Consider the following 27,822-nt stretch of genomic DNA (forward strand, 5'->3'; position numbering starts at 1 on the left):
GGCCGAGTCGGGTAGTGGCCTGCTCCGCCAGGGCTTCGCGGACTGTCTGTACGTGTCTAGAACCCGGCGCACGATGCCCGGTGCGGTGTGCAATTTGGGAAGGCAGGGCCAGGAAAGGACTCGGCGGCGGGAAATCGGGCGGAAAGAAGCCCAGCCACTCTCATCCTCCTTCCTCTAACGAGAACTCCTTCTTCTCCCTTCCATCTCCTTTCCTATTCCAGAGTGAAGGAGCAGGGGAAGGGACCTGGGAGAGGGGACGGATGGGGAGAGGGGATGGATGGGGGGTGTGGACAGAGGGGAGACAGCCCCTCTGGCCAAGGGCCCGGGGACAGAGGACCTTGGCTGGGCCCCACCCCCTTCTCCCACAGCAGCCCCTCTGCTCCTCCACAAGGAGAGACCCCAGTCAGTGTGGGAAGGAGAGACAGCGGACGGGGTGGGTGAGGAGGTGGGGAGGGCAGCAAGGGGAGGGGGCAGAAACCAGACGGACCCGCTAGCAGCTGGTAGGAAGAACTTGGATTTAATGGAATGAAGGGAAGCCAAACAGAGCTCTCGCCCGTCCCCCAGACTCCCCAGGCCCCTCTCAAAGGGGTTGCCCTCGATCCTGGCCCTTCTCACCCATCCAGCCACCCCTGGAGCAGGGAAGTTGGCACCCAGCTCAGAACTGGGTTCTAAAATGTCCCCTATTATCTTGTCTAGTCTCTGCCTGTCCCCCCCCCCCTGCCACCACCCCTTCCTAAGCCGGGGCGGGGAGCCTGGAGAAACACAGAGGGCTGCTTCTGTGTGTTCCTTCTGTAATCGTGTCCATAGCCAGGCTCACTGGACCACTCAGGCCCTGGCCTCTAGTGGTGAGGCTCCAGCTCGGTGAGGATGAGAAGTGATGTCCTGGGTGTGGCCGGGGCGGAGGGTCCTTCTCGGTGCCCCTGGGGAAGGTCCTTGGCTGGGCACAGGAGCTGGCGAACTCTCTGCGAGCAGAGTGGGGTCTGTCGTGAGCTGGAGACGGGGGGAGGGGAGGTGGGGGGCAGCGGCCCTCTTCGCTGTTGTGTGCGTGCCTCCTCCTACACAGACGCTCTCCCGGTAACCACAGCATTGTCTTGGCGGCCTCCTGTCTCTTTCTGAGACTGCTGAGCGCTCCATCTGTCCCTCCCCAATGCCCACGCCAGGACCCCTGGCCCTCCCGTGCACCACCCTCTACCTAGGCAGGCTGCCACCTCTCAGCAAGGACGAGCCACCAGCTCGTCCTCTGACTCTTTCCTCCCCTCCATCTCCCTACCTCTCTGAAAGACCCCTTGAGGGTGCTGAGTTTGTAGCAGCTCCAGGCAGGAATGCAGACCATGGAGGAGAGGGCCAGGAGCCAGCCCAGGGCATCGCCCCACCACGGGTATTTGTACTTCTTGTTGTAGGTCAGCGGGGTGTACTTGATCAGGGAGAAGAGGAAGGTGGCCTGAGGGTGAGAGCAGGAGAGACGGGGCTGGGGGAGCATGGGTCCCCGACCCAGCTGGGCCAGTCTACCTCCAGCCTCCATCCACAGACTGCTCAAAATCCATACCCCCGGGGAGATATTTCCAAGGTGCCTTCTCTGTCTCTGCAGGGTCCCCACGACCCTGGGTGTCTCTACACATGGTTGGCCCCCAGTTGGGACTTGGTGTCCAGCTGTGAGCACCTGGAGCGCAGGGGTGGAGCCTCCATCCCCTGCCTTGTCATCAGCACAGTGGGTGTTCAGGGGCGCTGCTGACCCAGGAAAAGCCAAAGCAGCGGTGCTTAGGAGCTCAGGCCCAGACTCCAAGCCAAGCTGCCTGGGCTTGAGCCCCAGCTCTCGGCCACCTTCCAGCTCCAGTGAACTGCTTAACCTCCGGGGCTTCAGTTTCACCTGAGAAGCGAATGAAGCAGTAATTCTTCGTGGGGTTCTTGTGAGGACTGATTAAATGTGTGATGCACTCTGTGCCCAGCAGGAAGTTAAGTGTTCTAGAACTGCTATTGTCATCACTGGACTTTATCAGTGAGTATCATCTCAGCAGCCCGAGGCATCTGCCCCACGTTAGACTCACACTGTGGAGTAGGTTGAGCTGGCTGCCCTGGCCCTCAGTTTGTACTTCTGTGAAATGGGAAGGAAGAAGCTATCTGGCTCGCATTTTGCAGAACCCAACAGGAGAATGAATGAAACCTCTAAATGATTTTCAGTCCCCACGGAGAAGTCCCTTCTAGGGTAAGGGCCCGTTACCCTCCTGGACCACCGCCTCTCTCCCTTCATCTGGTTTCTCCTCCGGAGCTTGTCTTACTGTGCACACAGCCGGTGTGAGGAAGAGCCAACAGTATTTGATGAGAGGCCACGGCCTATACCCAATCATGTCCTCGATGTTGTCATAAAAGCGCCCAGCTCCTGCCACGAAGGAGAGGAGGGAGGGGGAGAAAGCACCGTCTAGCATCTGAAGCATCAGGACAGGGACCACAGCGACCAGGAAGGGCAAGGAAAAGACGTGGTGGATGTCTTCTCTGATCGCCCCTGGGAGCTGACTCTTGCCTGGATTTCACAGACATAAACAGCAGCGGGCAGAACTCGGCTTGGGCCAAGGCAGGGACTTTCTGATGATCGAGGTTGTTAAAGGCTGAAAAGCTCTGGATAAGATGTGATATGGTCCCCCAGGGTGGGCTGGGGGCAGCCATCATTAGGAGGGTGCACAAGACCACCTCTTGGGGGCCATTTCAGATTCTTGAGATTTTTTTTTTTTTTTGAGGTTGGGCCAGGGAAGGTGGTTGTAAGCAGTGGTATCTCCTTTGTCTGAGAGCCCTGGGCAGAGGCAAGTGCCAGGGTCAGGACCGAGGGGAGAGTCACTCACCATAGGCCCACGCCACGCAGAAGGACTCAAAGATAGCCACGAACAGCAGGCACATGCCGCTGGCTGCATAGTAGTCAAAGAGCTGGAACACGTACATGCCGCCCTGCCCGGGGAGGGGGAGAGGCAGAACCTTACCCGAGGAGACAGGCACCCTCAGGGCGTGAAGTGGAGGTGGGGAGGATCACAGGAGACAGAGATGAAAAGAGAGCCTGGTTGGTAAGCTATAAAGCTCTGGCAGACATGTGACAAGGATAGGGGCTTCTTATTGTTGAAAGAGAGCTGAAACAGCCATTGTTAGCTCAGCCCTGAGAACAAGCAGGGGGTGACGCAGAGTCCACGACAGTGTGCGTTTTTGGCAGAAGGTCAAGATAGGGGCCATCCTGGATACCATCAGGCTACGAGTTCCGTCTCCTGCCTTCTCCCCTGAGATGTCACCCGGAATGTCACCCACCCCAGGGCTCCCTTTACTGCCTTTGAAGTCTGTCCCTGGAACTTGGGTCAGCTGCCTGGGAACTCAAGGGGTCTTGCTGGATGCAGTTTTTCCCAGTCCAACCGCACTGGACACTTTTGATTTTCCCATCCAGGCTTTCTATATTTCTCAGCATCTGGGGAGCCAAAACATCCCTCAGCCATGACCAGAGCTAGATGTTCAGTGCTTCCCAGGCTGGGAAAGGACCAGACCCCAGGCTCTGAAGCCCAGATGGCAGAGACCCAGCATCACAGCAGCTGCTTCCCCTGCCGGGAGGACAGTGACCCTCCTTGGCTTCTCCTCCTCCCCAGGACCCACCTGCAAGCCCCCACACCCTCACCTCTGTGAGCATGACCAGCCCGACGAGGAAGGAGGTGACAGATACCCCCAGAATGAGGACCTCCCTGCGGTTCTTCTTGCGGAACACACGGGGATACATGTCCACCAGCGCCGTCACCAGGCTTTCCACACACACGAACTGGACGAGAGGGCGAGGAGTTGGAGGGCAAGCGCCCCCCACGAGAAGCTCCGTCAACCAGCTCTGGCTCGTCCCTCCCAGAGGCAGCCCTGCCTGCCTCCTGATAGTCCAGAGCGCCCCCGGCATGGCTGGGGTTGGACCCACCCTCCCAAACTCCGCTTGGTCCCTGGAAGGGCATTGTCTCCTGACACGTGCCCAGCCCCCAGCTGTTTTAAGGGCCTTCAGGGCATCAGGTTCAATGTTGGGGAACAAGCCCGCTGCTTCCCACCCACAACCCACGCACACCACTGTCTCTCAGGCTCTGAGTGGCCATCCCTCTTGATACCTGGCTGTCCAGTCCCAGGAGGACGACCATGAAGAAGAAGCAGCAGGCCCAGAGGGGCGAGAAGGGCAACATCACCACAGCCCGGGGGTAGGCAATGAAGGCCAGGCCAGGGCCTGTGCAGGGAGAGAGGGACATGCCGGTGCCACCCCGAGGCGGGCGTCCCGGTGTGGGACACAGGACAGCGGGAGCCCTGAAGCTAGCCACCACCACCACCGTCCTGGCCCAGAAGAAGACACCCAGACCTCGACCTGATCCCTGCTCTTCAAGGCACCACCCGCTGTTTTCTCGGGGCAGGAGGAGAACATAAAGGCTGTGTGCATTTTAAAGGGTTTTGGAAAATAGAAAGGGGTCTATTTCACCCACATTTCTATAAGTTCTACCCCCAAATCCTCAGCGCTCACTCTCCAGATCTATTGCTCCAAATCAGAGGTTTCATATTTAAAAAGAGCTCACAGATGTTTGTGGAGCTGGTTGTCCCAGTGTAAAAGGGAGAGTGGGGGAGGTGAAGGACGTGGAGCCTTCGTGCAACCGTAAGGCAATTACTGGAGAGTGGTTTCTGTAAGTTTCCAAAGAAAATACCTTCTGGACTAGATTGGGTCTGGGGCACCACTGGCCACCTCTGCACCTCTGCACTGCCTTTTCTCTTGCCCGACAGCAAGCGAGCTGGCATTGGGTGTCATGATACTGTGCCCCGCCACCCCCCCGCATCCTCTCAAACACTTCATGTTGCCCTTGGCTGGCTCAGATGGCAAGAACAGGGTCACGTGCCAGCACCCAGTCATCCATAGGGAGCTGCCTTTGAAAGGAAGGCACGTCTATGGCCATAACACTCTGAACGCGCCCGATCTTGTATAAAAGGAAGAGCAAGACCGTGGGCCGGGATGACGGTCAGCTCCTAGCCTGCTTCCCATGCTGCCAGAGCCCACCCCACCACTCTCCATCACAAGTCACCGCAAACGCTCAGCACCTCGCCTGGCACAGGGCAGCGCTTTGTAACAGAGAAACGCGATTGTTCTTAATAAGAACCCATGATGTCAGTTATCTGGTGCCCGGCACCTTGTGTAACAGGGGAGCTTGTGAACCCCATGATCAAAATCATCTTATTACAGGTGCAAGCAGGTGGTCCACGGGCCTAGAGGGTGTACAAGGCAAACGCTGGCCACTTAACCAGATAGGGGACCATCTGTGATTTTATTTAAAAGCAGCAGCAGTGCATCATGGGTGGGGGCGGGGGTGAGGGTCAGGCACTTAAAGGAGGAAAGCCATGTGCCGGTAATTAACTTACCCCTGAGACACACTTTAAGGGGTACAAGACAGGGCAGGATGCAGGACAGTGTATACTGCACCTTAGCAACTGGCTGTTACAAGATGTAACAAGCAGAAACAGTAATATGTATGTGTGTGTGAATGTGTATGTACAGACGTATGTGTATTCTTTTTCTCTTAAAAGACTAAACCATTTCTGGAAGGAAAAGCGTGAACCGGATGACACTGGTTGGCTCCAGGGTGAGGAACTGGAAGCGAGTGTGGAAAGGAAGGTGTTCTCTGCACACCTGTTCGCCCTTTGAAGCTGGAATTGCTGCTTAAGTCCACCCCACATCTTTCCAGGACGCAGCCACTGAAAGGTCACCCGAGTGTAGGGGACAGTAGAAACGCCTGTGAATCCCGGTGGGCTGGCGAAGGTTCAGACAAAGCTCACAGAGTCACCTGGCTTGGGCCCCCCACCCCCCAAAACACCACCCACCTGACTCGGCCACCTCAGAGATGGGCACCCCCTGCTCTTGGGACATGAAGCCCAGGATGGAGAAGATGGCAAACCCGGCCACGAAGCTGGTGCCGCTGTTGAGGAAGCAGAGCGCGATGCTGTCCCTGTGGGCGGGGCAGGGCAGGGAACAGAGGTCAGCGGGGCTCCCAGCGCCTCTGGCAGGGACCAGGGAACCCAAGGGACACCTCTTGCCCAGCAGGGGCAGAGGACACCCAAGGGGCTGGTCTTGAGCCCCGACTCCATGGGCTCAGACTTGGACTGACCCACGGTCATCCTGGAAGAGTGAGGCCTCAAGGGAGTAACAGGGTCTGAACCTCGCCCACGGACACAGAGCCTCCCTCTCCCACCGTGCTGTCACTGTGCCTCCTGGGACACCACCCTGGTACCCACACAGCCCGCACGTTAGTGGAGGGGAGAGGGGCACCCAGGCTACAGATGTTCCTTACTCACCTAAGTTTCGATTTTGAAATGCATGATGTGATTTTGTTTAGCTAAAACTGGCTTGAATTCTCTGACAGAACCCAGGCGGGCCCACAGGAACCATGGGGAGGGGCCAGAGCAGGGAGGCCTGGGCCGCTCGGTGTGACTCGCTCCCGGGCAGGTCTGTTTGCATGCCTGTGCCCACTGCCCTCTACGTGAGCCCGGGGCTGGGTTTCCCAGCCAACCTCAATTATCAGGTCCTCCAGGGAGCGATCGCTTGCCCGTGCTGCCCCGGCTCCTCTCGCCACCTGGCAGCCCTGGGGGATTGACTGGAGAGTGGGGTGAAGACAGGTGGGGTGTAGGGATTGCCCCTGACCTGGCACACCTGGAGGGGCAGGCACCCAGGCCCCACCCCCGCTCACCTGTAGCAGTTGTTGTGATACTTGTTGTAGCTGCCCAGGGCCGTCAGGCACCCTAGGCAGATGGCAAAGGAGAAGAAGATCTGGGTGCCCGCGTCCATCCACACCTACACAGAGAAAAGGCAAGAAAGCTGCCCCTCCGAGGTGCCCACAGGCCCACAGCCGAGCCAGACTGGAGATACAGAGCCCTGCCCTCAGCCGGGGCAGAGAGCCCCGAGACCATGCTGTCCCAATGGGCTCGAATTCCTGGGCCTCTAGATGGGGTGTCTTGGGCACCACTGGGATGGCACGGGCATCAGGACTAAAGGACCCACGATGGAGGCTGGCGGGCAGGTGCTGTAGAACCAAGTGAGGCATGGGAACTTCCCTGGTGTCCAATGGTTAAGACTCCCTGCTCGCAATGAAGGGGGGGCCCTGGGTTCAATCCCTGCTCAGGGAACTAGATCCCACATGCCGCAAAAAAAAAAAAACAAAACTTCATGTTGAAACTAAGACCCGGGCAGTCAGATACAAAACAAAAAACAAACAAGCTAAAACAACACGTGAGGCTGGGCCCCGTGCTGCTGTAATGGAAACAAAGCCCGGGGCTCAGCCCCCACTTTCTCCTGCCCCAGACCCCGGGTGACGTGCCCAGTTTGGAAGGAAGCCAGGACAGTCTTTCTGGGGATGTGGGTCCTCAACGTCAGAGCCCTCATGAGCATGTGTCCCAGGCGCCTCAAAACCCTCTGAAAACAAAGGAGGGATCCTCCGCTCACAAAACATCCAGAGGGTGAAGGGACGGCATCTCTAAGGGGCTGTGTGCTCCTGGGGGAAGACGGCGCTCGGTAAACACAGGGCACAGCTGTCCCTCTTATTATCTCAGCTGCCGGCCCGGCCTGTGCTCGCTGTGATTTAGATTTCACAGCTAGAATAACATCCCAAAGAGAAAGAAGATCAAGGCAAATGGGGCTCGGCAAGGCTGCAGATCCACAGGAGGTGGGGGTCCTGGGGCCACGGACCCGCCCCAGGCACCTCCTGCCTTCAGGGAACGTGAGCACTGAGCTGTGGCCACGGACGTCGCCAGACTGGGGGCGGGGTCCCCACTTCTGGTCTCACCCTCCGCAGTAGCCCCCAAACAGGTCCCTGCTGTCCTTCCGTTAAAATCAGGCTCCCGTGCCCACGGGCACCAAAGCCTCAGCTGCTTGTGTCCACAGCTCCTCAGCCCCTGCCCACCCCTCCCACCTCCCTAACCGAGACCACCCTCGACCTCCCTTGCTCCTGCTCTCACCACTCACTCCCCGCAAATGCCCCGCAAATGCCCTCACCACTCACTCCCCGCAAATGCCCCTTTCCCTCTGGCAGGTCCGAGGGAACCCATGCCAGCTGACTGCCTCAGAACACAGATTCCTCAACCAGCATCCCAGATGAGACCCCGAACTAGACCTAGAGCAGAACCCAGAATCCTGTGTGGTTTCAGAGCCTCCTGGGGAGCCCCAGTGTATAGCCCAGAAGTGGGGATCCCGCCCTTCCAGCCTCTGAGAACTGGAGTCCACCCCGGCGCTCTCGCCTCCTGCTCTCTTTTCACTTGTGCGGGGCTGGAGACAGACAGGAAAGAGGGTGAAGAGAGGGGAGCCGTGCCTGACCATCTGTGCCTCCTGCCCACCAGGACTCCCAGGGCATTTGGGAGGCAGGAGCTGCCACGTGGGGCAGGGGGTCCTCAGCAAGAAGCACAGAGGAAGACCCCCAAGGGGGCAGGGCCAGAAAGGAGCTAGCAGGCAAGGTCGACCACCCCAGGGAAACTTTCTTAAACCTCAGGGGAAATGATGATGGGGAGAGGGGAGGGGGCCTCAGGATTTATTTCAGAAGCTGGAGAAGGAAAGGGCAGGCATGAGAGAAGCCGAGCGGGGGGTACCAGGGTGGGTACCACAAAACTTTGTGGATACCGCAGGCGGAGGTCACGCCTCAGGAAGTCCGGTGCCTCCTTTGCGGTGTCTCAAACGCTTTCCTCTTCTAAAACTGCCCCAGAGCCTGAGAGGAGCGTCCTCCCAGGAAAACCCAGTGGTCTCTGGTCTGAAAGTCACTCATCCGCTCCCTTCATTATCGCAGCCCCAAGGGTGGGTTGGTGAGGCAAGAGGCTCTGAGCTCGAAAAGAAAGGATAAGGGGGGACTTCCCGGGTGGTCCGGTGGTTAAGAATCTACCTGGCAATGTGGGGGGATATGGGTTCGATTCCCGGTTGGGGAACTAAAATCTCACATGCTTTGGAGCAACTGAGCCTGTGGGCCACAACCGAAGAGTCTGTGTGCTGCAAAGAAAGAGCCCGCGTGATGCAGTAGAAAGAAACCTCACGTGCTGCAACTAAGACCTGCTCTGTGCACTCTGTCGGCCATGTGCGACTCTTTGCGACCCCACGGACTGTAGCCCACCAGGCTCCTCTGTCCATGGGATTCTCCAAGCAAGAATACTGGAGTGGGTTGCCATGCCCTCCTCCAGGAACTAAGACCTGACGAAGCCAAAATAAAATAATAAATAAATGAAAAGAAAGAATCAGGGAGGTCTCTCCAGGCAGGTCATCCAGGACCTGGCCCAGCCTCGGGCCCTGGAGGTCCACTCCCACACCTGGCGGGGCCCACAGTCCACATGGGAAACTCTCTATTTCCTCAGAGACAGTCCCATGGTTGCCCATGGGCAGATCCTGTTGTTAGGAAGTATTTCGAACTTGGGCTTGGGAAGAAGAAATAAAGGAAAACTGTGACTCGGCTGTTCACCTCGCCCTCGGGGGACACACTCAGATCGAGCTGGGAGGAGAGGTTGATGAGAACTGAGAAAGAGGAAGCAGGGGGCCTGAGGGTTCAGAGTGCAGGGGTCAGCCCCGCAATTGTGACCCAGGCCCCTGGTTAGTGAGTTGGCTTGCAGCTGCTCTGGGCTGGCCTGCTGGGGTAGGGGAGACGCGGGCTGGGAGCGGAGTGGGGAAGGGCCGGAGGACAGCAGAGCAAGCCATTCTGTTCCCGCCACAACCCAGCTGCCACCTGCCTGGTGCAGGAGCCCTGGTTTCCAGAACAAAACTCCATGAGCTTGGCTGGCGCAGAAGACTGCCCGACAAAACAGGTGTGAAAAAAACTTGGCCAAGTGTGGGTTAAAAAGAGGTCTTGGAGTCGGGGACAGGGGAAGAGAGAAGTTTCTAGAAGATCCAGGAAAGATGTTTTTCAACCCGGAGTCCAACCTCAAGAACTATTTACTATTTTGAGAAAGGCAATTATGGAACAGAAAGAGCCTGGGCTTTGGAGTCAAACTGGGTTCATTTCCTAACTCTGTTCATTACTTGCTGTGTGATCTTAGGCAGATCACTTAACCTCTCTGAACCTCACTTGCCTTATCATGAAAATGGTAATAATAAGTGAAATAAAAAGGGGTATATTAACAGATAAAATGTGTAAAACAACAAATAAAAATAAAATACTGTTTGTCAAATGCCTAATACATAAAAAAATACTAGTTCCCTATCCCACCTCAGGGCTTCCCTGGTAGCTCAGCTGGTAAAGAATTCGCTTGCAATGCAGGAGACCCTGGTTCAATCCCTGGGTCAGGAAGTTCCCTGGAGAAGTGATGGGCTACCCACTACAGTATTCTTGGGCTTCCCTGGTGGCTCAGATGGTAAAGAATCCACCTGTAATGCAAGAGACCTGGGTTCAATCCCTGGGTTGGAAGATTCCCCTGGAGAAGGGCATGGCAACCCACTCCAGTATTCTTGCCTGGAGAATCCCCATGGACAGAGGAGCCTGGAGGGTCACAGAGTCAGACACTACTGAGTGACTAAGCACAGCACAGCACAGTGGGCTATTTGCTCTTGCTATTTGCTCATTTTAAAGAAGCAACTCGCCTTCCAGGTTCCCTTGGTCTCAATGTGTGACATCAAAATAAAAAGCCTCTTTCTAATTAATGGCTCCAACCTCCCCCCAAAATAAACCCTCCCAAGAATAGCCTAACACAGAGATTTAAGATGTCCAACAAGGGTTCTCTGGACACCTTGTCCCTAACCCCTGTCCTTACCAATGGACAGACAAAAAGGGTCAGGGTGGGTGAGGGAAAGAAACAGAGCCTGACCAGCACATGCACCAGCGGAGCCCCCGGGGCTGCTCCCCAGTGGCACAGAGTCGGTGCTGGGGAGCCCGGGAGAGGCGGCAGCCCACCCACTGCACAGCAGCCTGGCAGACAGAGAAATCCAGTCGTGTCTCTGCCTGGCTTCCGCTCCCAGATTGAGAGCTTGACAGACAGAGATGCTCTGGTCTTTGTGCTGCAGGAATTTTGCACCTTTCTCAAGTGCCAGCCAAATGCAGGTTGGAACTGTCACACTTCCTGGGGAACGCCAACTGGATTTGATTAGGACTCTGGCTGGGACATCCCGCCCTGCAAGAAGCCAGGACCAGCAGCTAACATGGCTGCTTACAAGCTCAGGACCAAGCCTGGCTCTGGAAACATCTCCCTCCCATGGCCTCAGAGGACTCTGAGGGCATCGGCTCCCTGCATGGCCTGCAGCTGCCCGGGGTTGGAAGGACAGTGTCCTGGAGAGGAGACTGAAAGAGGTCTTCATCCCTGCAATAGCCAGACACAGAATTATGGCCTTTTAACTCTCAGAGCTGCATGCTCTCTGGTCCTCCTTCTTATTTGCTGCCAACTGTTATATGTGGTGCTGGAGAAGACTCTCAAGAGTCCCTCGGACAGCAAGGAGAGAGAACCAGTCAATCCTAAAGGAAATCAGTCCTGAATACTCATTGGAAGGACTGAGCTGAAGCTGAAACTCCAATACTTTGGCCACCTGATGCGAAGAACTGACTCATTGGAAAAGACCCTGATACTGGGAAAGATTGAAGGCAGGAAGAGAAGGGGACGACAGAGGATGAGATGGTTGGATGGCATCACTGACTCAACGGACATGAGTTTGAGCAAACTCCAGGAGATGTTGAAGGACAGGGGAGCCTGGCGTGCTGCAGTCCATGGGGTTGCAAAGAGTTGGACACGACTGAGCAACTTAATAACAATAACAACTAACAAAGGTGGGGATACTTCACTGGTTGATGGTGAGGATGAGCTGAAATAGTTCACATGAACCTCTTAACGATGCCAGGGCTGTGGCAGGCGCTCAGCAGTTGTCGGCTGCACATGGCTGATCAGCACAAACAGGGCATCGATCAGAAAAGCCACCGGTCAGTTCCAGAGATTCTGGACCCTGTCTCCCTTTCTTCTTTCATTCCATCTGCCCGTCTCCCTGTCTTTCACCCCTCCTTCCTCCTGCCTGACCCCCAAGCAAAGACACCTCGTGGCTCAGCCACCGGTCCACACTGTGCTCCAGAGCCACAGCAGCTCCTCCTGCGTGAAGGATCCACGCCAGACCCACACCTGGCTCCTCTCCCCCCAGGCCTTGCCCAGCTCTGCTGCTCCACCACCTTCAGCTTGCTGCCTGGTCCCACCACAGGGTCCCCTGTGGGTCTCAGCCTGCTGTTACTTCCATGTGAGCCTGGGCCCCGTCTGCTCATCTGTGCTGTGAGGAGTTTGCACAGATGACGTCTGGGGTTTTCTAGCTTTGGCAGCTGCCGTTCTACAGTTTGGCTCCACGGCCACCCTCGGGCCCAGGTGGAGATGAAGCAGCTGTGTCTGTCTCTATCTGTCTCAGAAACAAGTGCAAGAGGGCATGCTCACATCCCACCAGAGGTCATGAAGGAACCCCAGGGCCGAGGCTGGGGCAATGTCTGGGCTCGAATGGTCTGGATGCTTCTGGGGGCCACAGCAACCCTAAGACCCAGGATGGAAGAGCTTGTAGTCCATCTGGGTGGGGGAAGGCAGGCTGGAGAACAGTCACCCCAACCTCTGCACAAGGAACAAGGGGAGCCACTGCCTCCGTGGGGACGTCCCCGCCTCAAAGGGAGCTGGGGGAGGGGCCGTTCCCTCCTCTCCTGCCCTCCTTGCCCCTCAGCAAGACAATGCCGCTGCCTTTACTATTAAAATGTTTGAAAAGCTGTCCGGTTGCTGGTCTGTCCTAAGCTGGGCGGCACTTTCAGGGACATGGCCCCTCCCCACCGAGCAAAGGAGGCTTCCAGGAGGTGACCTTTGCTGGGGCGATGGGTGCAGGGGGTAGCCCGGTGTGTAGGGCTCTGGGCTTCCCTCGCCCATGGCCTCTTCCACCCTCTTCCACCTCCGCACCTCCTGGCTTTGCATGCATATGCATCCTAAGTCGCTCAGTCCTGTCTGACTCTTTGTGACCCCATGCACTGTAGCCCGCCAGGCTCCTCTATCCATGGGACTCTCCAGGCAAGAATGCTGCAGCGGGTTGCCATCCCCTCCTCCAGGAGATCTTCCCGACCTGGGGATGTAACCCTAGTCTCCTGCGTTGACAGGCCGGTTCTTTACCACTAGCGCCACCTGGGAGGCCCTTCAAAACGGCAGGCAAACAAGGAGGCGAGAAGCCGACAGAGGCTTCTCTCAACAGGCCTTGCTGTCCAAATCCTCGTCAGCAAGCACCCGCTCCTGGAGGGTGGACCTGAAGGAAGAGCCGGGAGGGACGGGGAGGCAGGGTGCAGCCCTCTGGACAGCAGGCAGGAAACTCAATACCAGCCAGCTGGCTCCAGGCGGGGCCGGGGACACTGCCAGGGGTGGGCCGTGTGGGCAGAGAGGGGGAAGCAGAGGGCTGGCGGAGGGTCAGGGGAGAAAGGCTGCCCAGTGTGAAAGGAGGTGCCAAGCGGGGGTGGGAGGTGGAGCAGGGCAGAGCCTGGAGAAGGGCTTTTAGGACCTTCAGCCCCCGAGGGACACCCTCGGGGCTCCCTGGCAGCTGTGAAACTAGCAGGGAGCACACACAGCTGCCAGCAGATGTGTGGAAATATCCCCCACCGCAGACGCCGGAGATGGAGCAGAGATGCCCATACAGAGCACAGGGGCAGCCCTCCTCGTCGGGGGTTTCTTACCTGGGGGTCCCACAGACGCGTGAGGTTTGGGTACAGGTAGAACTGAATTCCTTGCGCTGCCCCGGGCAGCGTCACCCCTCGAATCAATAGGACCACCAGCATGAGGTAAGGGAAGGTGGCCGTGAAGTACACCACCTGGGCCAAGGCGATGGAAAGACACGGAAGCCGTGAGGGGCTGGAGGAGCTGCGACCCCACGAGAGAGGTCACGGAGCCCGCCTGCTCCCCCTCCCGCTCACCCCTCATCCCGCAGCTGTTCAGTCCTGTCTGCCCTCTGCCTCCAGCCACAACCTCCTGCCTCCCTCCCTGCAGCTCCCCCTACACAATCCCCGGCAAATATTTGTTGAGTGACTGAATGAACTTAGGCATGCCCCTGACAGGGGGCTTAGAACTGTGGCCAGGGTCGTCGGGAACGACAGTTCTGTCACACGTGATCCCTGTCCTCGCCGAGTTTACGAGCTTAGCATGACTGCACGGCCCGATTAGGAGGGCGGCCTGGTCAGAGGCCTCGGGGACCAGAGTCCAGGAGAACTCGAGCTGCCCTGCATGACACTCCGGGGCAGGGCGTCTCCCTCGGGCCTTGGGTGGCTGAGAATTGTGTCAAGATGAACAGTCCCAAAGCACTGCTGTGTGAAACGGCGCCGTGAACCGTGTTCCTTGTGCGATGTGCCCACACACGTGGTGTGTTCCGAGATCCTATCGCCCTCCCCGTCTCTGCCCCCACCCGTCTCTGTCTCCCCCGCCCGCCCCCGCCCTCCCGCTCCCCTCCCCCGCCCCCCCCCGCCCCCCGTCCCTCCCGCTCCCCTCCCCGCCACCGCCCTCCCGCTCCCCTCCCCGCCCCGCGCCGCCGCCAGCTCTCTCTGTCTCCCCCCCGCCCCCCCGCCCCCCCCGCCCCCCCCGCCCCCCCCGCCCCTGGCTCTCTCTGTCTCCCCCCTCCCTCTGTCTCCCCCTCCCCCTCTCTGTGCCCCCTCCCCCTCTCTGTGCCCCCCTCCCCTCTCTGTCTCCCCCTCCCTCCCTCTGTCTCCCCCTCCCTCCCTCTGTCTCCCCCTCCCCCTCTCTTTCTCTCCCTCCCCCTCTCTGTCCCCCCTCCCCCTCTCTGTCTCCCCCTCCCTCTCTCTGTCTCCCCCTCCCCCTCTCTGTCTCCTCTCCCTCTCTCTGTTTCCCCTTCCCTCTCCGTCTTTCTTCCATTTCACCTTCCCAAACAGAAGGACTTGTGACTGAGCCCAGGAGAGGCACAGAATCAAGCAAGCAAGCACCAAGCAATCTTCGTGGGGTCATTCCCTCCCATCCCTGACTAGGTACAACTTGAGGAACCTCTGGGTGGCTGAGCCCCCCAGCGAGGGCAGAGGGTCCCGGGAGCGGGGGGGCCCAGGGCTCTCTGACACAGACCTTGCCCGTGGACTTGACGCCCTTCCAGATGCAGAAGTAGCAGACGACCCAGGCAAGCAGGAGGCACAGGGCCAGCTCCCAGCGCAGGGCCCCCAGGTGCTGGATGCCCTCTGAGATCTTCAGGACCCGCCGCCTGGGGAAAGAGGGGTGAGCTGCCGGCCTCAGCTCCCTGGGCAGCAGAGCTGAGCCTCTCGCTCTGATCTGAAAAAGGCTCACCAGCTCCTTTACTCTGAACCGTGAGGCTCACCTTTGCCCAGAGATGGGGATAGACAGAGAGGGAGGCAGACAAACTGTCCCTGGGTAAGTTTATTCTGCCAGGCCGAGTGCAACTGAACCCAGAGAAGGGAACGCAAACATATTCTCTCAGCTGGACTGTGAAGATGCTTTGATATTAGGAATCACGTCTTAGGTGAATGCCAATATTTGGGGGGAGGAGCAGTAGAGGTAACTGACAAGGAGCTGGGGAGGAGGCTGGACACTCATTGGGGTGGCCCCGGGGGAGGGGAGGCAGGCCCGGTCTGAGGACAGTCCTGCATTAACCACAGATACAGGCAAAAGGGAAAAGCCACTTGGATGGTGGGGCCACCAAAGGAGGAAGCAGAAGTTCGTCCCTTGCCATCTGTGGAGTCACCACTGTTTGAACTCACCCCCCTGCCCTGGACAAACCATCCACACTGGATGAAGGGAGAAAGGGCCTCACTTACTCCCAGAACTCGATGACGGGAGAGGTGGCATTCTCAGCGGTCGCATTCAGAGAGCCATTGGTCCTCTGGAACTCCACGCAGCGCTCTGTGGGCGGTCAGGGGAGCAAGAGAAAGATCACTGGCCAGTGTGACCAGAGGGTGGGGGGAACTTTAGGAGACTCGGAAGGAAGGTGTCTGGGCTGAAGTTATCTAAACAAAACAGTCTCACAATGAGACATGAAAGACATAATAACCTCATCAAACCCATGGCACCCTTTCACACTTCTCCATGGCAGAGGGGGTGAGGGGTGGGATGGGGGGCGGTCGTGGCTGTACATTCTAATTAAAGCAAGACCAGGCAGCCTCAGCAAAGATGCTTTGCACACTGCTTCAAATAGGCAAATATTTCTGGGCCGCCGTCCTGGATGGGCTCACAACCTTTGAGGAACAATCAGGACGCCATCCAGGGAAGTGGTGCAGTCATGGCTAAGCGCAGGGGTACAGGTCAGGAGGCTCTGGCTTGAATTCCACTCCCCACCCCCCACCGCCAGGTTATTCACTGAGAGGCTCTCTAAGCCTCAGTCCTGTCGGCTGTAAATGCACATGGCAAGAGCCCTGCGCAGGGCCGATAAGGGGATTAAATGAAAATGAGACTCCAGGGCGCTCCATAAATAGTGGCTCTCAATTACCCCTCTATGCCTTCAGACTTTTCACAAAGTGTTCACACCCTTCTTTGCGTTTTTATCAGGACAGCAATCCTGCGAAATACTAAGATAGCATTTTCCCTACTGCATGCACGAGAAAGCGAATCTTCTCAGAGATGACTTGTCATCACCCATCTGTGAGGAAGTGAGGGCTGGGCTCCTGCTCAGCAAAGTGTGTTAAGTTCCACCTGCAGAGGATCTGGGAGCTGGGGACTGCCCTGGGGGTCCAGCGGTTAAGAATCCACCTTCCAGTGCACGGGACTCGAGTTTGATCCCTGGGTGGAGAACTGGTCCCTGGTAAGGCTTCCCTGGTAACTCAGCTGCTAAAGAATCCACCTGCAATGCAGGAGACCCTGGTTTGATTCCTGGGTCAGGAAGATTCCCTGGAGAAGGGATAGGCTACCCACTCCAGTATTCTTAGGCTTCCCTGGTGGGTCAGCTGGTAAAGAATCTGCCTGCAATGTAGGAGACCTGGATTCCATCCCTGGATTGGGAAGACTCCCCTGGAGGAGGGCATGGCAATCTACTCCAGTATTCTTGCCTAGAGAATCCTCATGGAAAGAGGAGCCTGACAGGCTACAGTCGATGGAGTCGCCAAGAGTTAGACATGACTGAGCCACTAAGCACAGCACAGGGAGCTAAGATCCCACGTGCCTAGGAGCAACTAAGCTTGTGGGCCACAACTAGAGAGCCCATGAGCAGCAACAAAGACCCAACAGCCAAAAATTAAAAAAAAAAAAAAGTCAGGTGGGGGGGCGGGAGGGAGGGAGAGAGGGAGAGGGAGGGGGAAACAAAGAGAGGAGAAGAAAAAACACAATAAAGAAAATATCCAAACAGAACAGACTTTTTAAAACTTGATTCATTCCACAAATATGTTTTGAGGGCTCAGGATGTAGCACACAGCACTAAGCACAAATCAAACCAACAAAGAGAAAAAGCCGGGTGAATGCCAGGGCCCGGGGCCGGGCCAGGCACAAGCACACACACTGAGCAGAACCTAGTGGATCAGCGACCCGAAGGGAGGGACATCCAGGATTGGACTTTTCACTTGAAAAGTAGTGGCACGGAGGTGGTGGCAGAGAGGAACGAAGGAAGGAAGACCTGGAGAGACAGCACACAGTTTGGGGGCGAGGGGGGCCTAGTGGCTGCCGGGTCAGAGAGTACCAAGGACGTTCATCACCCCAGACGGTTCTTCTAGACAGCACTACTCTAGGTAACTTTCAATTTTATCTTTTATTTAATGTTTACTTTCTATTCATTAGACTCAGTAGTTCTATGGCCCTTATGGGCTCCTGTCTTAAAATGGAACCCCAAGAGACAATTACTTGCTATTATAAACGATAGAGATACTGTATAAAATGGTGTATCCCCTGGTTCAGTCCAGATGAACTGGGAGTTGAAAAGGCCTAAAATAGCATCAGAAAGAAGACATGAGAAACAAATAAATGAAATAATATATACATATATATTATATTATAATATATGTACACATATAATAATATAATATATACATATATTTATATATGCATTGTATACAATATATACATATATAAATATATGTATTGTATATAATATATACATATATCAAACTAACCATGTCTCAGATCACATAAAGGGCTAAACTGCACAAAATGAAGTCAGTTCTGTCTTTATAATACGTGCATTTATAATGTGTTTGATGGAACCTATGAATTTTTTACACTGTCTGTAGGGCTTTTCTGGTGGCTCAGTGGATCGTGGGTTTGATCCCTGAGTCAGGATGATCCTGGGTGCTGAAGAACAACTAAGCCTGTGTCTCAGGACTACAGAGCCTGTGCTCCAGAGACCGGAAGCCAAAGCTACTGAGCCCACGTGCTGCAGTTACGGAAGCCTGTGTGCCTAGAGCCCGTGCTCCCCAACGAGAGAAGCCACCGCAATGAGAAACCCAGGCACCGGAAGTAGAGAGTAGCCACCGCTTACCACGAGAGAAAAACACTTGCAGAGCAAAGACCCAGCACAAGCAAAAAATAAATAAGTAAAATTGCTTTTTAAAAAAAGGCCTGTGACATTTTCCCTGTGATGCTGGTGGATTCTCGCTCTTATCTTTGGTGTAAGACCTCCGTGATGTCCTTGGAAGACTTCTAGAGCATCCCAAGTACGGGGTGGGGGCCTAGGTCCCAGGGTACAGGGATGATCCCTCTCCCCGGTCACCACAGCCAAGCAGGAGGGGGTGACCTCACCCGTGTTCCAGTCGTGGCGGCAGCTCCCCCAGGGCAGGTCGATGGTAAAGCTGCTGAAGAGGTAGAAGAGGGCCCAGGCCAGGACAATGATGTAGTAGATGTTGAGGAGGGTGACGATCATCTGGGAGGCGTAGCCAATGCCTGGTGGGGGCGGGGAAGGGGCAGACCAGGCTGGGGCACCGGGCAGGTGTCTCACTCTCCTGCCCACCCCTGCTCGGGAGAGGGTTTGTGCTCCACTGGGAGTGTCCTAAGACGTGGGATTCGGGACCCGGGCTTCCTACTCTCCTCCCCACCCCTGCTGCCCTGCCCTGCTTCCCGTGAACTTGCATCAGTCTCGGTGCTAAAACTCCACTGTTTCCAATTCCAAGTTATTTTACACATGTGTAAGGCTAACTCCGAGATTCCAATAGCTTATGTTCCCTGGAATTCATCTGATCTATTTCTGAAATATAAAAACACGTGCTACGAGCAGGACGAGACAGTTCACAGAGGAGCAAGTGCACGTAGTGAATGAGCGTCCTCAAAATGCCCTCACGCTCCCTCATCCTAGGCGTGCAAACTGAAACGATGAGGGGCAACATTCTGCACCCGTAACACAGCGAGCATTTCTACAGACGCTGTCACTCGGTGAGTTCCAAACTCGTCCACATATTAGGAGAATTACCTGGCGATATTTTTAAAATTCCAAAGCCCAGTCTAGATGCCAGACCAGTTTAATCACAACCTCTGGGGGTGGGGTACAGGCCTCATGATGTTTTGAAGGTCCCGGGGTGTTTCCAATATGCCGACAAGTTTGGGAACTAGGGTCATGACTCAGAGCTGTTAAAGATATGGGAGAAAGTCCTTACTCAAGCTCAGTGACTGTACGTCAGTATAACACTTCCATAAGCCAGATCAAGAGACATCGACTTGGTTGTCCATTTGATCCCGTGATTCTGAACTTGGGAATTTATCCCAAAGAAATAATTTCAAAAAGAGGGGGGGCTATTTCTACCAAGATACTTGGTAGAAGGGTATAACAATTCTATAAGTGATCAAAAATAAGCATAAATTTTGATATATGCATCTGATGAAAGTTTATGCAACTCAATGATTGCTGCATAGAAAATGGAAAATAACACTAACTAAAGCAGAAACACAAATAAGTAGGAAAAAATTCTTAAAAATAAAAACAAAAAAAGAAAAACGAAGGAAAAAACTGTATATTTCAAACTAATAGATACATACATTTTAATATAGAGAAAGAAATAGTGAAATAAATCTCTCCAAACTACAAACAACCCAAATGTTCTTCAATGGGTGAATGGTTAAATCAATCATAGTACATTCATCCATGCCATGGAATATGGCTCAGTAATAAAAAGGAATGAACCACTGATACCAGGAGCTCCCCAGGTGGCACTAGTGGTAAAGAACCAGGCTGCCAATGCAGGAGATGTAAGAGACTCGGGTTTGATCCCTGGGTTGGGAAGAGCCCCTGGAGGAGGGCATGGCAACCCACTCCAGTATTCTTGCCTGGAGAATCCCATGGACAGAGGAGCCTGGCGGGCTAGTCCATGGGGTCACAGAGTCAGAAACAACTGAAGTGACTTAGCACACACACACACACATACGCACACATGCGCTGATACCCGAGCAATCTGGGTGTATCTCCAGGGCATGATGCAGAGTGAAACAGTGGATCTCAAGTCACACACTGCATGACTTCATTTATATAGCGCTCCCCAATGACAGAATCACAGAGCTAGAGAACAGATCAATGGTTGTCAGAGGTTAGGGATGAGGGCAGGGAGGGGGTAAATGCGACTATAAAGGGGCAGTGGAGTGGAGTTCTTTGTAGCCATGGAACAGTGGTGGTAGTCACACAAATCCACACACGTGATACAATTACACACAATTACACATACATACCCTCACACAAGCGAGTGCATGGAAACGGGTGAAACCTGAACAAAGTCTGTGGATGGTACCAATGTCCGTTTGCAGGTTTTGACATTGTTCCATAGCTATATAAAATTTTTACCATGAAGGAAAACTGGCTGATGGGTACACGTGACACTCCTGGGCTACTTTTGCAACTTTCTGTGAACATATAATTATTTCAAAATAGAAATTTAAAGAAAATCCTAAAGAGAGAGGAATATTAAAACACCCTAAGTAACTGCTGTGTCAAGATAGTAGAATTATTTATTTATTTATTTTGGTGGTGCCTTGAGGCTTGTGGGATCTTAGTTCCCCAACCAGGGATTGAACCCAGGCCCCCAGCAGTGGAAGTGTGGAGTCTTCTTAATCACTGGACCACCAAGAAAGTCCAAAGATAGTAGAATTATTAATGGATTTTTTTTCTCATTAAAATTCCTTTTAGAGACTTCCTTGACCATCCAGTGGTTAGGACTCTGTACTCTCACTGCCGAGGGCCTGGGCTCAATCCCTGGTTGGGGAACTGAAATGCCACAAGCTGCATGGCACAGCCAAAAAAAAAAAAATCCCCAAACTAAAAACAAATTAAAAACAAACAAAAAAATCTCTTTTTAAATGCTTTCCATTGATTAAATATGTTTTTAAAAGCATAAAATTATTTGTATGCATTGCAAAATATATACAGGTACAGCTAAAATAGCTTTGCACTCTACTTATTAGCTAAAGCCTTTGTGCCACCCTCAGCCCCGTCTTCTCCTCCATCCTCTGCTGGGCTGAGTGACTAGTTCTGTCTTGGGCCCACAAGTGGGCCCAAGTTACTCAGTTGTGTCCGACTGTGACCCCATGAACAGCAGTACGCAAGCCTTCCCTGTCCTTCACGCTCTCCCTGAGCTTGCTCAAACTCATGCCCGCTGAGTCACAAGTGGAAGGTTTAACATAAAGACCCAGGGGCTTATCTCCATTAGCACTGCTGCTGAACCCCCCAGTTATTCCACATGCAGTTTATAACCTGGTACAGAGACCCTGGTGTCAGGGACGAGCAACTCACCCTCAAAGATGGGGCAGATCTTCCTCCAGGCAGTGATGCCCCCCTGACTGGTGTACTGGCCCAGCGCCGTCTCCAGGAGGAAGACAGGAATGCCGCAGGTAAAGAGGAAGATGAGGTAGGGGATGAAGAAGGCACCTGCAGGTGGGAAACAGGCTGTGTGTTCCTTGGCAGCAGCCGTCTTCTGGTCCAAGTCCAACTCCTCCCGCCACCACTGCTTCCAAGGCGGGGGTGGGGGGTGCTGTGAAAAACTGGGAACACTGGTCTAAATGTCTGGAACCAAGCAGAGATCAAGTGTCACCAAGTTACTTAGGACCTGGCCAGTCCCTTTCTTCACTCTGAAGTTTCTGTCTATACCTACCAAGGTGTACTTCCCATCAACTTCAGTTATCGCCTAAAAAACACATAACCTGTGGCCATCGAAGGAGCTCCTGGAATCCCAGAAACCACGAGCATTTACAGAGCCCACAGTCCAGCATGTGTCGAGGAAATGATTGCTCTCAATGTCAGAGAGGGATTTTTAGCAGACTGCAGTCAGATTTCCTTTTAGTAATCCTTTCTGTTTTCACAGTCATTGGCTGAGACGAGTCTACTGACTCCAGAAACGCTGGCATTTTCTCCACCCTAGACCTCTATCTGCTGGCATCAGGGCAGGGAGTTCATAGGACAGAGACCCAGGGAGCAGAGATGTGCACAGAGAGGGACTTCCCCGGTGGTCCAGCGGTTAAGAATCAGCCTGCCAATGCAGGGGACTCATGTTCAATCCCTCATCGGGGAACTATTATCTCTCATGCCTTGGGGGCAGCTAAGCACACCACGACTAGAGAAAAGAAAAAAGAAATGTGCATAGAGAGACCCAAATATCCGCAGAGGGTCCCCTATTAGCTTGCAGCTGAGTACTGGTCAGTACATATGTGTGAGGAAACCACCCAGGAAGGGAAAGTATCTCTCAAAAGGATTGAATCCAGTGGTGCTTATGCAGGGCTGGGGACATTCCAAACATTTAAGGAAGAAATAATCCCAGTTCTATAGAAACTCTTCCAGAGAATGTAAAAGGAATTCTTTCCAACTGATTCTACAAAGCTAGCATTACCCTGATAAGAAAAGCAGGCAAAGACACGAAAAGAAAACTGTAGGTCAAACTTTGATGAACATAGATGCAAAATTCTAAAAAATTTTTAGCGAATCAGATCCAACAACATGTATTAATAAAAAGGATAATACATTACATAGTGGGGTTTACCCCAGGAATACAAAGTTAACATTCAAAAAATCAATCTGTGTATCATATTAATAAATTTAAAGACAAAAAAACCATATAATCACTGCAATAAATGTAAGAAAAGCATTTGACAAAATCTAACAGCTATTTGTGATTAAAAAAAAAAAACTCTCGGCAAATGATAAACAGAAGGAAACCCTCAATCTGAAAAAAGGCATTTACAAAACATCTGCAGATAACATCTACAAATAACAGTGAAACACTGCTTAACTTCTGAGATCAAGACAAGACAAGACAAAGGTGTCTAGTCTTACTATTTCTTACCATTTCTATTCAATACTGTTTCCATCAGTATTGATTCTAGTCAAGGCAATAAGGTGAGAAAAAAAAAGGATGACAGCCTATCTAGAATACCCTCTGGAGTCTGAAACAAATTCACAGAAGCAGAGTATAGATTAGTGATTACCAGGGTCTGAGGAAGGGGGAAACAGGGAGGTGTTAGTCAAAGGGTACAAAGTTTCTGTTACCTAAAATGAATATGTCCTAGAGCTCTATTGTAATGGCAGTGCCTGTAGTGAACAATATCTAATTGTTTTCTTAAAATTGTGCTAAGAAGGAGGAGGGGCTACACCAGCTAACAGGACACACAAACTTCTGGAACACCTGCCTCCGGCAGCAGGTGAAGGTTCCTATATCTGCTTGATGGAGCTACTCAACTGGATTTCTGGACTTCTGCAGAGGCTCTCTCATCCATGGGTCTGACTGTTCTCTGGGGGGCCATGCTGAAGGGCAGGAGCCAGTTAACAAGGCATTGCAGGTTCTGCCGCCAGGAACGAGCCTATATGTCTATTCTTGCTCTGAGGAGATTGTTTCAACTTCTGTATACATCAGAATAGGTTAGACCTACGCTGTAGTACCTATTATTCTGCCAAATCTCAGTGGTTAGACAAAGCAAAAGTGTATTTCTTGAGTTGCTGGGAGTGGCTGAGGCAGTGAGGAAACTGAGGCACAGAGAAGTCAAGGAATTGGCTTGAGCTCATCTGAGTGACTTCTTCCGACTTGAGCTTGCAGTGTGCTTTGAGAGATGCTCCACCAGATCACCTCAAGCTTTGGTCCCTTGGTACCACCCATTAGCAACAGTCGTAAAAGATCAAGTCCTGAGCCTTTGCAGTGGGAGCACTGACTCCAAGACCCAACCAGAGAATTAACCCTCAGTTCAGTTCAGTTCAGTCACTCAGTTGTGTCCGACTCTTTGCGACCCCATGAATCGCAGCACGCCAGGCCTCCCTATCCATCACCAACTCCCAGAGTTCACTGAGACTCACGTCCATTGAGTCGGTGATGCCATCCAGCCATCTCATCCTCTGTCGTCCCCTTCTCCTCTTGCCCCCAATCCCTCCCAGCATCAGAGTCTTTTCCAATGAGTCAACTCTTCACATGAGGTGGCCAAAGTACTGGTTTCAGCTTTAGCATCATTCCTTCCAAAGAAATCCCAGGGCTGATCTCCTTCAGAATGGACTGGTTGGATCTCCTTGCAGTCCAAGGGACTCTCAAGAGTCTTCTCCAACACCACAGTTCAAAAGCATCAATTCTTCGGGGCTCAGCTTTCTTTACAGTCCAACTCTCACATCCATACATGACCACTGGAAAAACCATAGCCTTGACTAGACGAACCTTTGTTGGCAAAGTAATGTCTCTGCTTTTGAATATGCTATCTAGGTTGGTCATAACTTTCCTTCCAAGGAGTAAGCGTCTTTTAATTTCATGGCTGCAGTCACCATCTGCAGCGATTTTGGAGCCCAAAAAAATAAAGTCTGACACTGTTTCGACTGTTTCCCCATCTATTTCCCATGAAGTGATGGGACCGGATGCCATGATCTTCATTTTCTGAATGTTGAGCTTTAAGCCAAGTTTTTCACTCTCCACTTTCACTTTCATCAAGAGGCTTTTGAGTTCCTCTTCACTTTCTGCCATAAGGGTGGTGTCATCTGCATATCTGAGGTTATTGATATTTCTCCCAGCAATCTTGATTCCAGCTTGTGTTTCTTCCAGTCCAGCGTTTCTCATGAAACCTCAACATAGTAATGGCCATATATGATAAGCCTACAGCAAACATTATTCTCAATGGTGAGAAACTGAAAGCATTCCCCCTAAGATCAGGAACAAGACAAGGGTGTCCACTTTCACCACTATTACTCAACATAGTTCTGGAAGTCCTAGCTACGCCATCAGAGAAGAAAAAGAAATAAAAGGAATCCAGATTGGAAAAGAAGAAGTAAAGCTCTCACTGTTTGCAGATGACATGATACTGTACATAGAAAACCCTAAAGATAGTATCAAAAAATTATTAGAGCTAATCAGTGAATTTAGCAAAGTTGCAGGATACAAAATCAATACACAGAAATCACTTGCATTTCTATATACTAACAATGAAAAATCAGAAAGAGAAATTAAGGAATCAATGCCATTCACCATTGCAACAAAAAGAATTAAATATCTAGGAATAAACTTACCTAAGGAGACAAAAGAACTGTACACAGAAAATTATAAGACACTGGTAAAAGCTGACATAAGCAGATGGGTAGGATATTCCATGTTCCTTAAATATTGTGAAAATGACTATACTACCAAATGCATTCTACAGATTCAATGCGATCCTATCAAATTACCAATGGCATTTTTCACAGAACTAGAACAAAAAATTTCACAATTAATGTGGAAACACAAAACACCCTGAATAGCCAAAGCAGTCTTGAAAAAGAAGAATGGAAGTGGAGTAATCAACCATCCTCTCTTCAGATTATACTACAAAGTTACAGTCATCAACACAGTATGGTACAGGCACAAAAACAGAAATATAGACCAATGGAACAAGATAGAAAACCCAAAATAAACCCATGCACCTATGGGTACCTTATTTTTGACAAAGGAGGCAAGAATATACAATGGGATAAAGACAGCCTCTTCAATAAATGGTGCTGGGAAAACTGGACAGCTACATATAAAAGAATGAAATTAGAACACTTTCTAACACCATACACAAAGATAAACTCAAAATGGATTAAAGACCTAAATGTAAGACCAGAAACTATAAAACTCTTAGAGGAAAACATAGGCAGAACACTCGATGACATAAATCAAAGCAAGATCCTCTAGATCCACCTCCTAGAGTAACAGAAATAAAAACAAAAGTAAACAAGTGGGATCTGATTAAACTTAAAAGCTTTTGCACAGCAAAGGAAACTATAAGCAAGGTGAAAAGACAGCCTTCAGAATGGGGGAAAATAATAACAAATGAAACAACTGACAAAGGATTAATTTCCAAAACATACAAGCAGCTCATATAACTCAATGCCAGAAAAACAAACAACCCAATCAAAAAGTGGGGGAAAGACCTAAACAGACACTTCTCCGAAGAAGACACACAGATGACTAACAAACACATAAAAAGATGCTCAACATAGCTCATTATTAGAGAAATGCAAATCAAAACTACAATGAGATATCACCTCACACCAATCAGAAAGGCCTTCATCAAAAAGTCTACAAACAATAAATGCTGGAGAGGGTGTGGAGAAAAGGGAACCTCTGGCACTGTTGGTGGGAATGTAAATTGATACAGCCTATAGGGTAAGAGAGTTAGAGAAGGCGATGTTCAGAAGAAGAAGGAGACTAGCACTTTATAGGAACAGATGACCTTTAATGAAGCAAGAAGGGGCAGCAGTCAGATTAGCGAGCTGCTGCACTAAACTAAGAAATGAATAAGTATATATAGGCATGTACGTGCAAAGTTACTGTCTTAAGGGGGCCTGTTCTTCTCCAAGGTTGTTCTGAGTAGTTATCTCTTAAACGGCTGGGGAAAGGAATTTTGGAAATTGGACAGAGGCTGGACTGGGTGGGAGCTGGGTGTAATCAACCTAATGTCCATTTTTTCTTCAGGTGAGAGAGTTCTTTGTTTTGCATAGAATGGTGGAGAGGACCTGGAGGGGAGTTTTAACTCCAGGCTACTTCCAGCCATGCAACTTTCCTTCACAGCCACTATGGAAGACGGTATGAAGATTTCTTAAAAACTAGAAATAAAACCACCATATGACCCAGAAATCCACTCCTAGGCATATACCCCAAGGAAACCAACATTGAAAAAGACACACATATTCCATTGTTCATTGCAGCACTATTTACAATAGCTAGAACATGAAAGCAACCTAGATGTCCATCAACAGATAAATGGATATAGAAGTTGAGGTACATATACACAATGGAGTATTAATCAGCCATAAAAAAGACCACATTTGAGTCAGTTCTGATGAGGCGGATGAACCTAGAACCTATTATACAGAGTGAAGTAAGTCAGAAAGAGAAACATAAATATTGTATTGTATATATGGAATCTAGAAAAATGGTACTGAAGAATTTATTTACAGGGCAGCAATGGAAAAACAGACATAGAGAACAGATGTATGAACAAGGGGAGAGGGGAGGGGAGGGTGAGATGTATGGAAAGAGTAACATGGAAACTTACATTACCATATGTAAAATAGATAGCCAATGGGAACTTGCTGTATGGCTCAGGAAACTCAAACAGGGGCTCTGTATCAACCTAGTGGGGTGGGATGGAGAGGGAGATGGGATGGAGGTTCAAAAGGGAGGGGATATATGTATACCTATGGCTGATTCATGTTGAGGTTTGACAGAAAACAACAAAATTCTGTAAAGCAATTATCCTTCAATTAAAAAAAATAAATTAAAAAAAATGTGCTAAGAAGATGAATCTTATATTGTGTTCTTATCACAAAAAATTAAAATAAAAAAAGGACAAAAGGAAACTTCTGGAGGTGATGGATATGTTTGACATTGACTGTGGGAATGGTTTCACAGGTGTGTGTTTACCTCAAAACTCATTGAGTTGATATGTTAAATGTGTACAGCTTTTTGTAAGTCAGTCATAACTCAATAAAGTGTAATTAAAAAGAAAAGAAGGACTTCCCTGTGATCCAGT

General features: G+C 51.8%; 1 protein-coding gene across 6 annotated transcripts in view; it reads right to left on the minus strand.

Moving 5' to 3' along the window:
• Positions 1–498: 498 nt before the first annotated feature.
• The window catches only part of SLC6A13 (solute carrier family 6 member 13), a 38,016-nt gene continuing 10,692 nt past the window's right edge, over positions 499–27,822 (minus strand). The window contains exons 3-16 of one of the 6 annotated variants that reach the window (XM_010805663.3): positions 21,605–21,739; positions 18,637–18,777; positions 15,735–15,819; positions 15,031–15,163; positions 13,644–13,778; positions 6,714–6,817; positions 5,851–5,975; positions 4,107–4,219; positions 3,644–3,781; positions 2,835–2,937; positions 2,277–2,377; positions 1,547–1,867; positions 1,271–1,441; positions 499–962 (exon numbers count right to left, since the gene is read on the minus strand). In XM_010805663.3, the coding sequence (XP_010803965.1) occupies positions 840–962; positions 1,271–1,441; positions 1,547–1,867; positions 2,277–2,377; positions 2,835–2,937; positions 3,644–3,781; positions 4,107–4,219; positions 5,851–5,975; positions 6,714–6,817; positions 13,644–13,778; positions 15,031–15,163; positions 15,735–15,819; positions 18,637–18,777; positions 21,605–21,739 (1,928 nt within the window). In that variant the 3' untranslated portion in view covers positions 499–839. Of the gene's footprint in view, positions 963–1,270; positions 1,868–2,276; positions 2,378–2,834; positions 2,938–3,643; positions 3,782–4,106; positions 4,220–5,850; positions 5,976–6,713; positions 6,818–13,643; positions 13,779–15,030; positions 15,164–15,734; positions 15,820–18,636; positions 18,778–21,604; positions 21,740–27,822 lie in introns of all 6 variants that reach the window. The other 5 variants (XM_024991800.2, XM_059886470.1, XM_010805662.3 and 2 more) reach the window with 5 other exon arrangements.

Source organism: Bos taurus, chromosome 5 (assembly GCF_002263795.3).
Source record: "Bos taurus isolate L1 Dominette 01449 registration number 42190680 breed Hereford chromosome 5, ARS-UCD2.0, whole genome shotgun sequence".
Taxonomy (NCBI): domain Eukaryota; kingdom Metazoa; phylum Chordata; class Mammalia; order Artiodactyla; family Bovidae; genus Bos; species Bos taurus.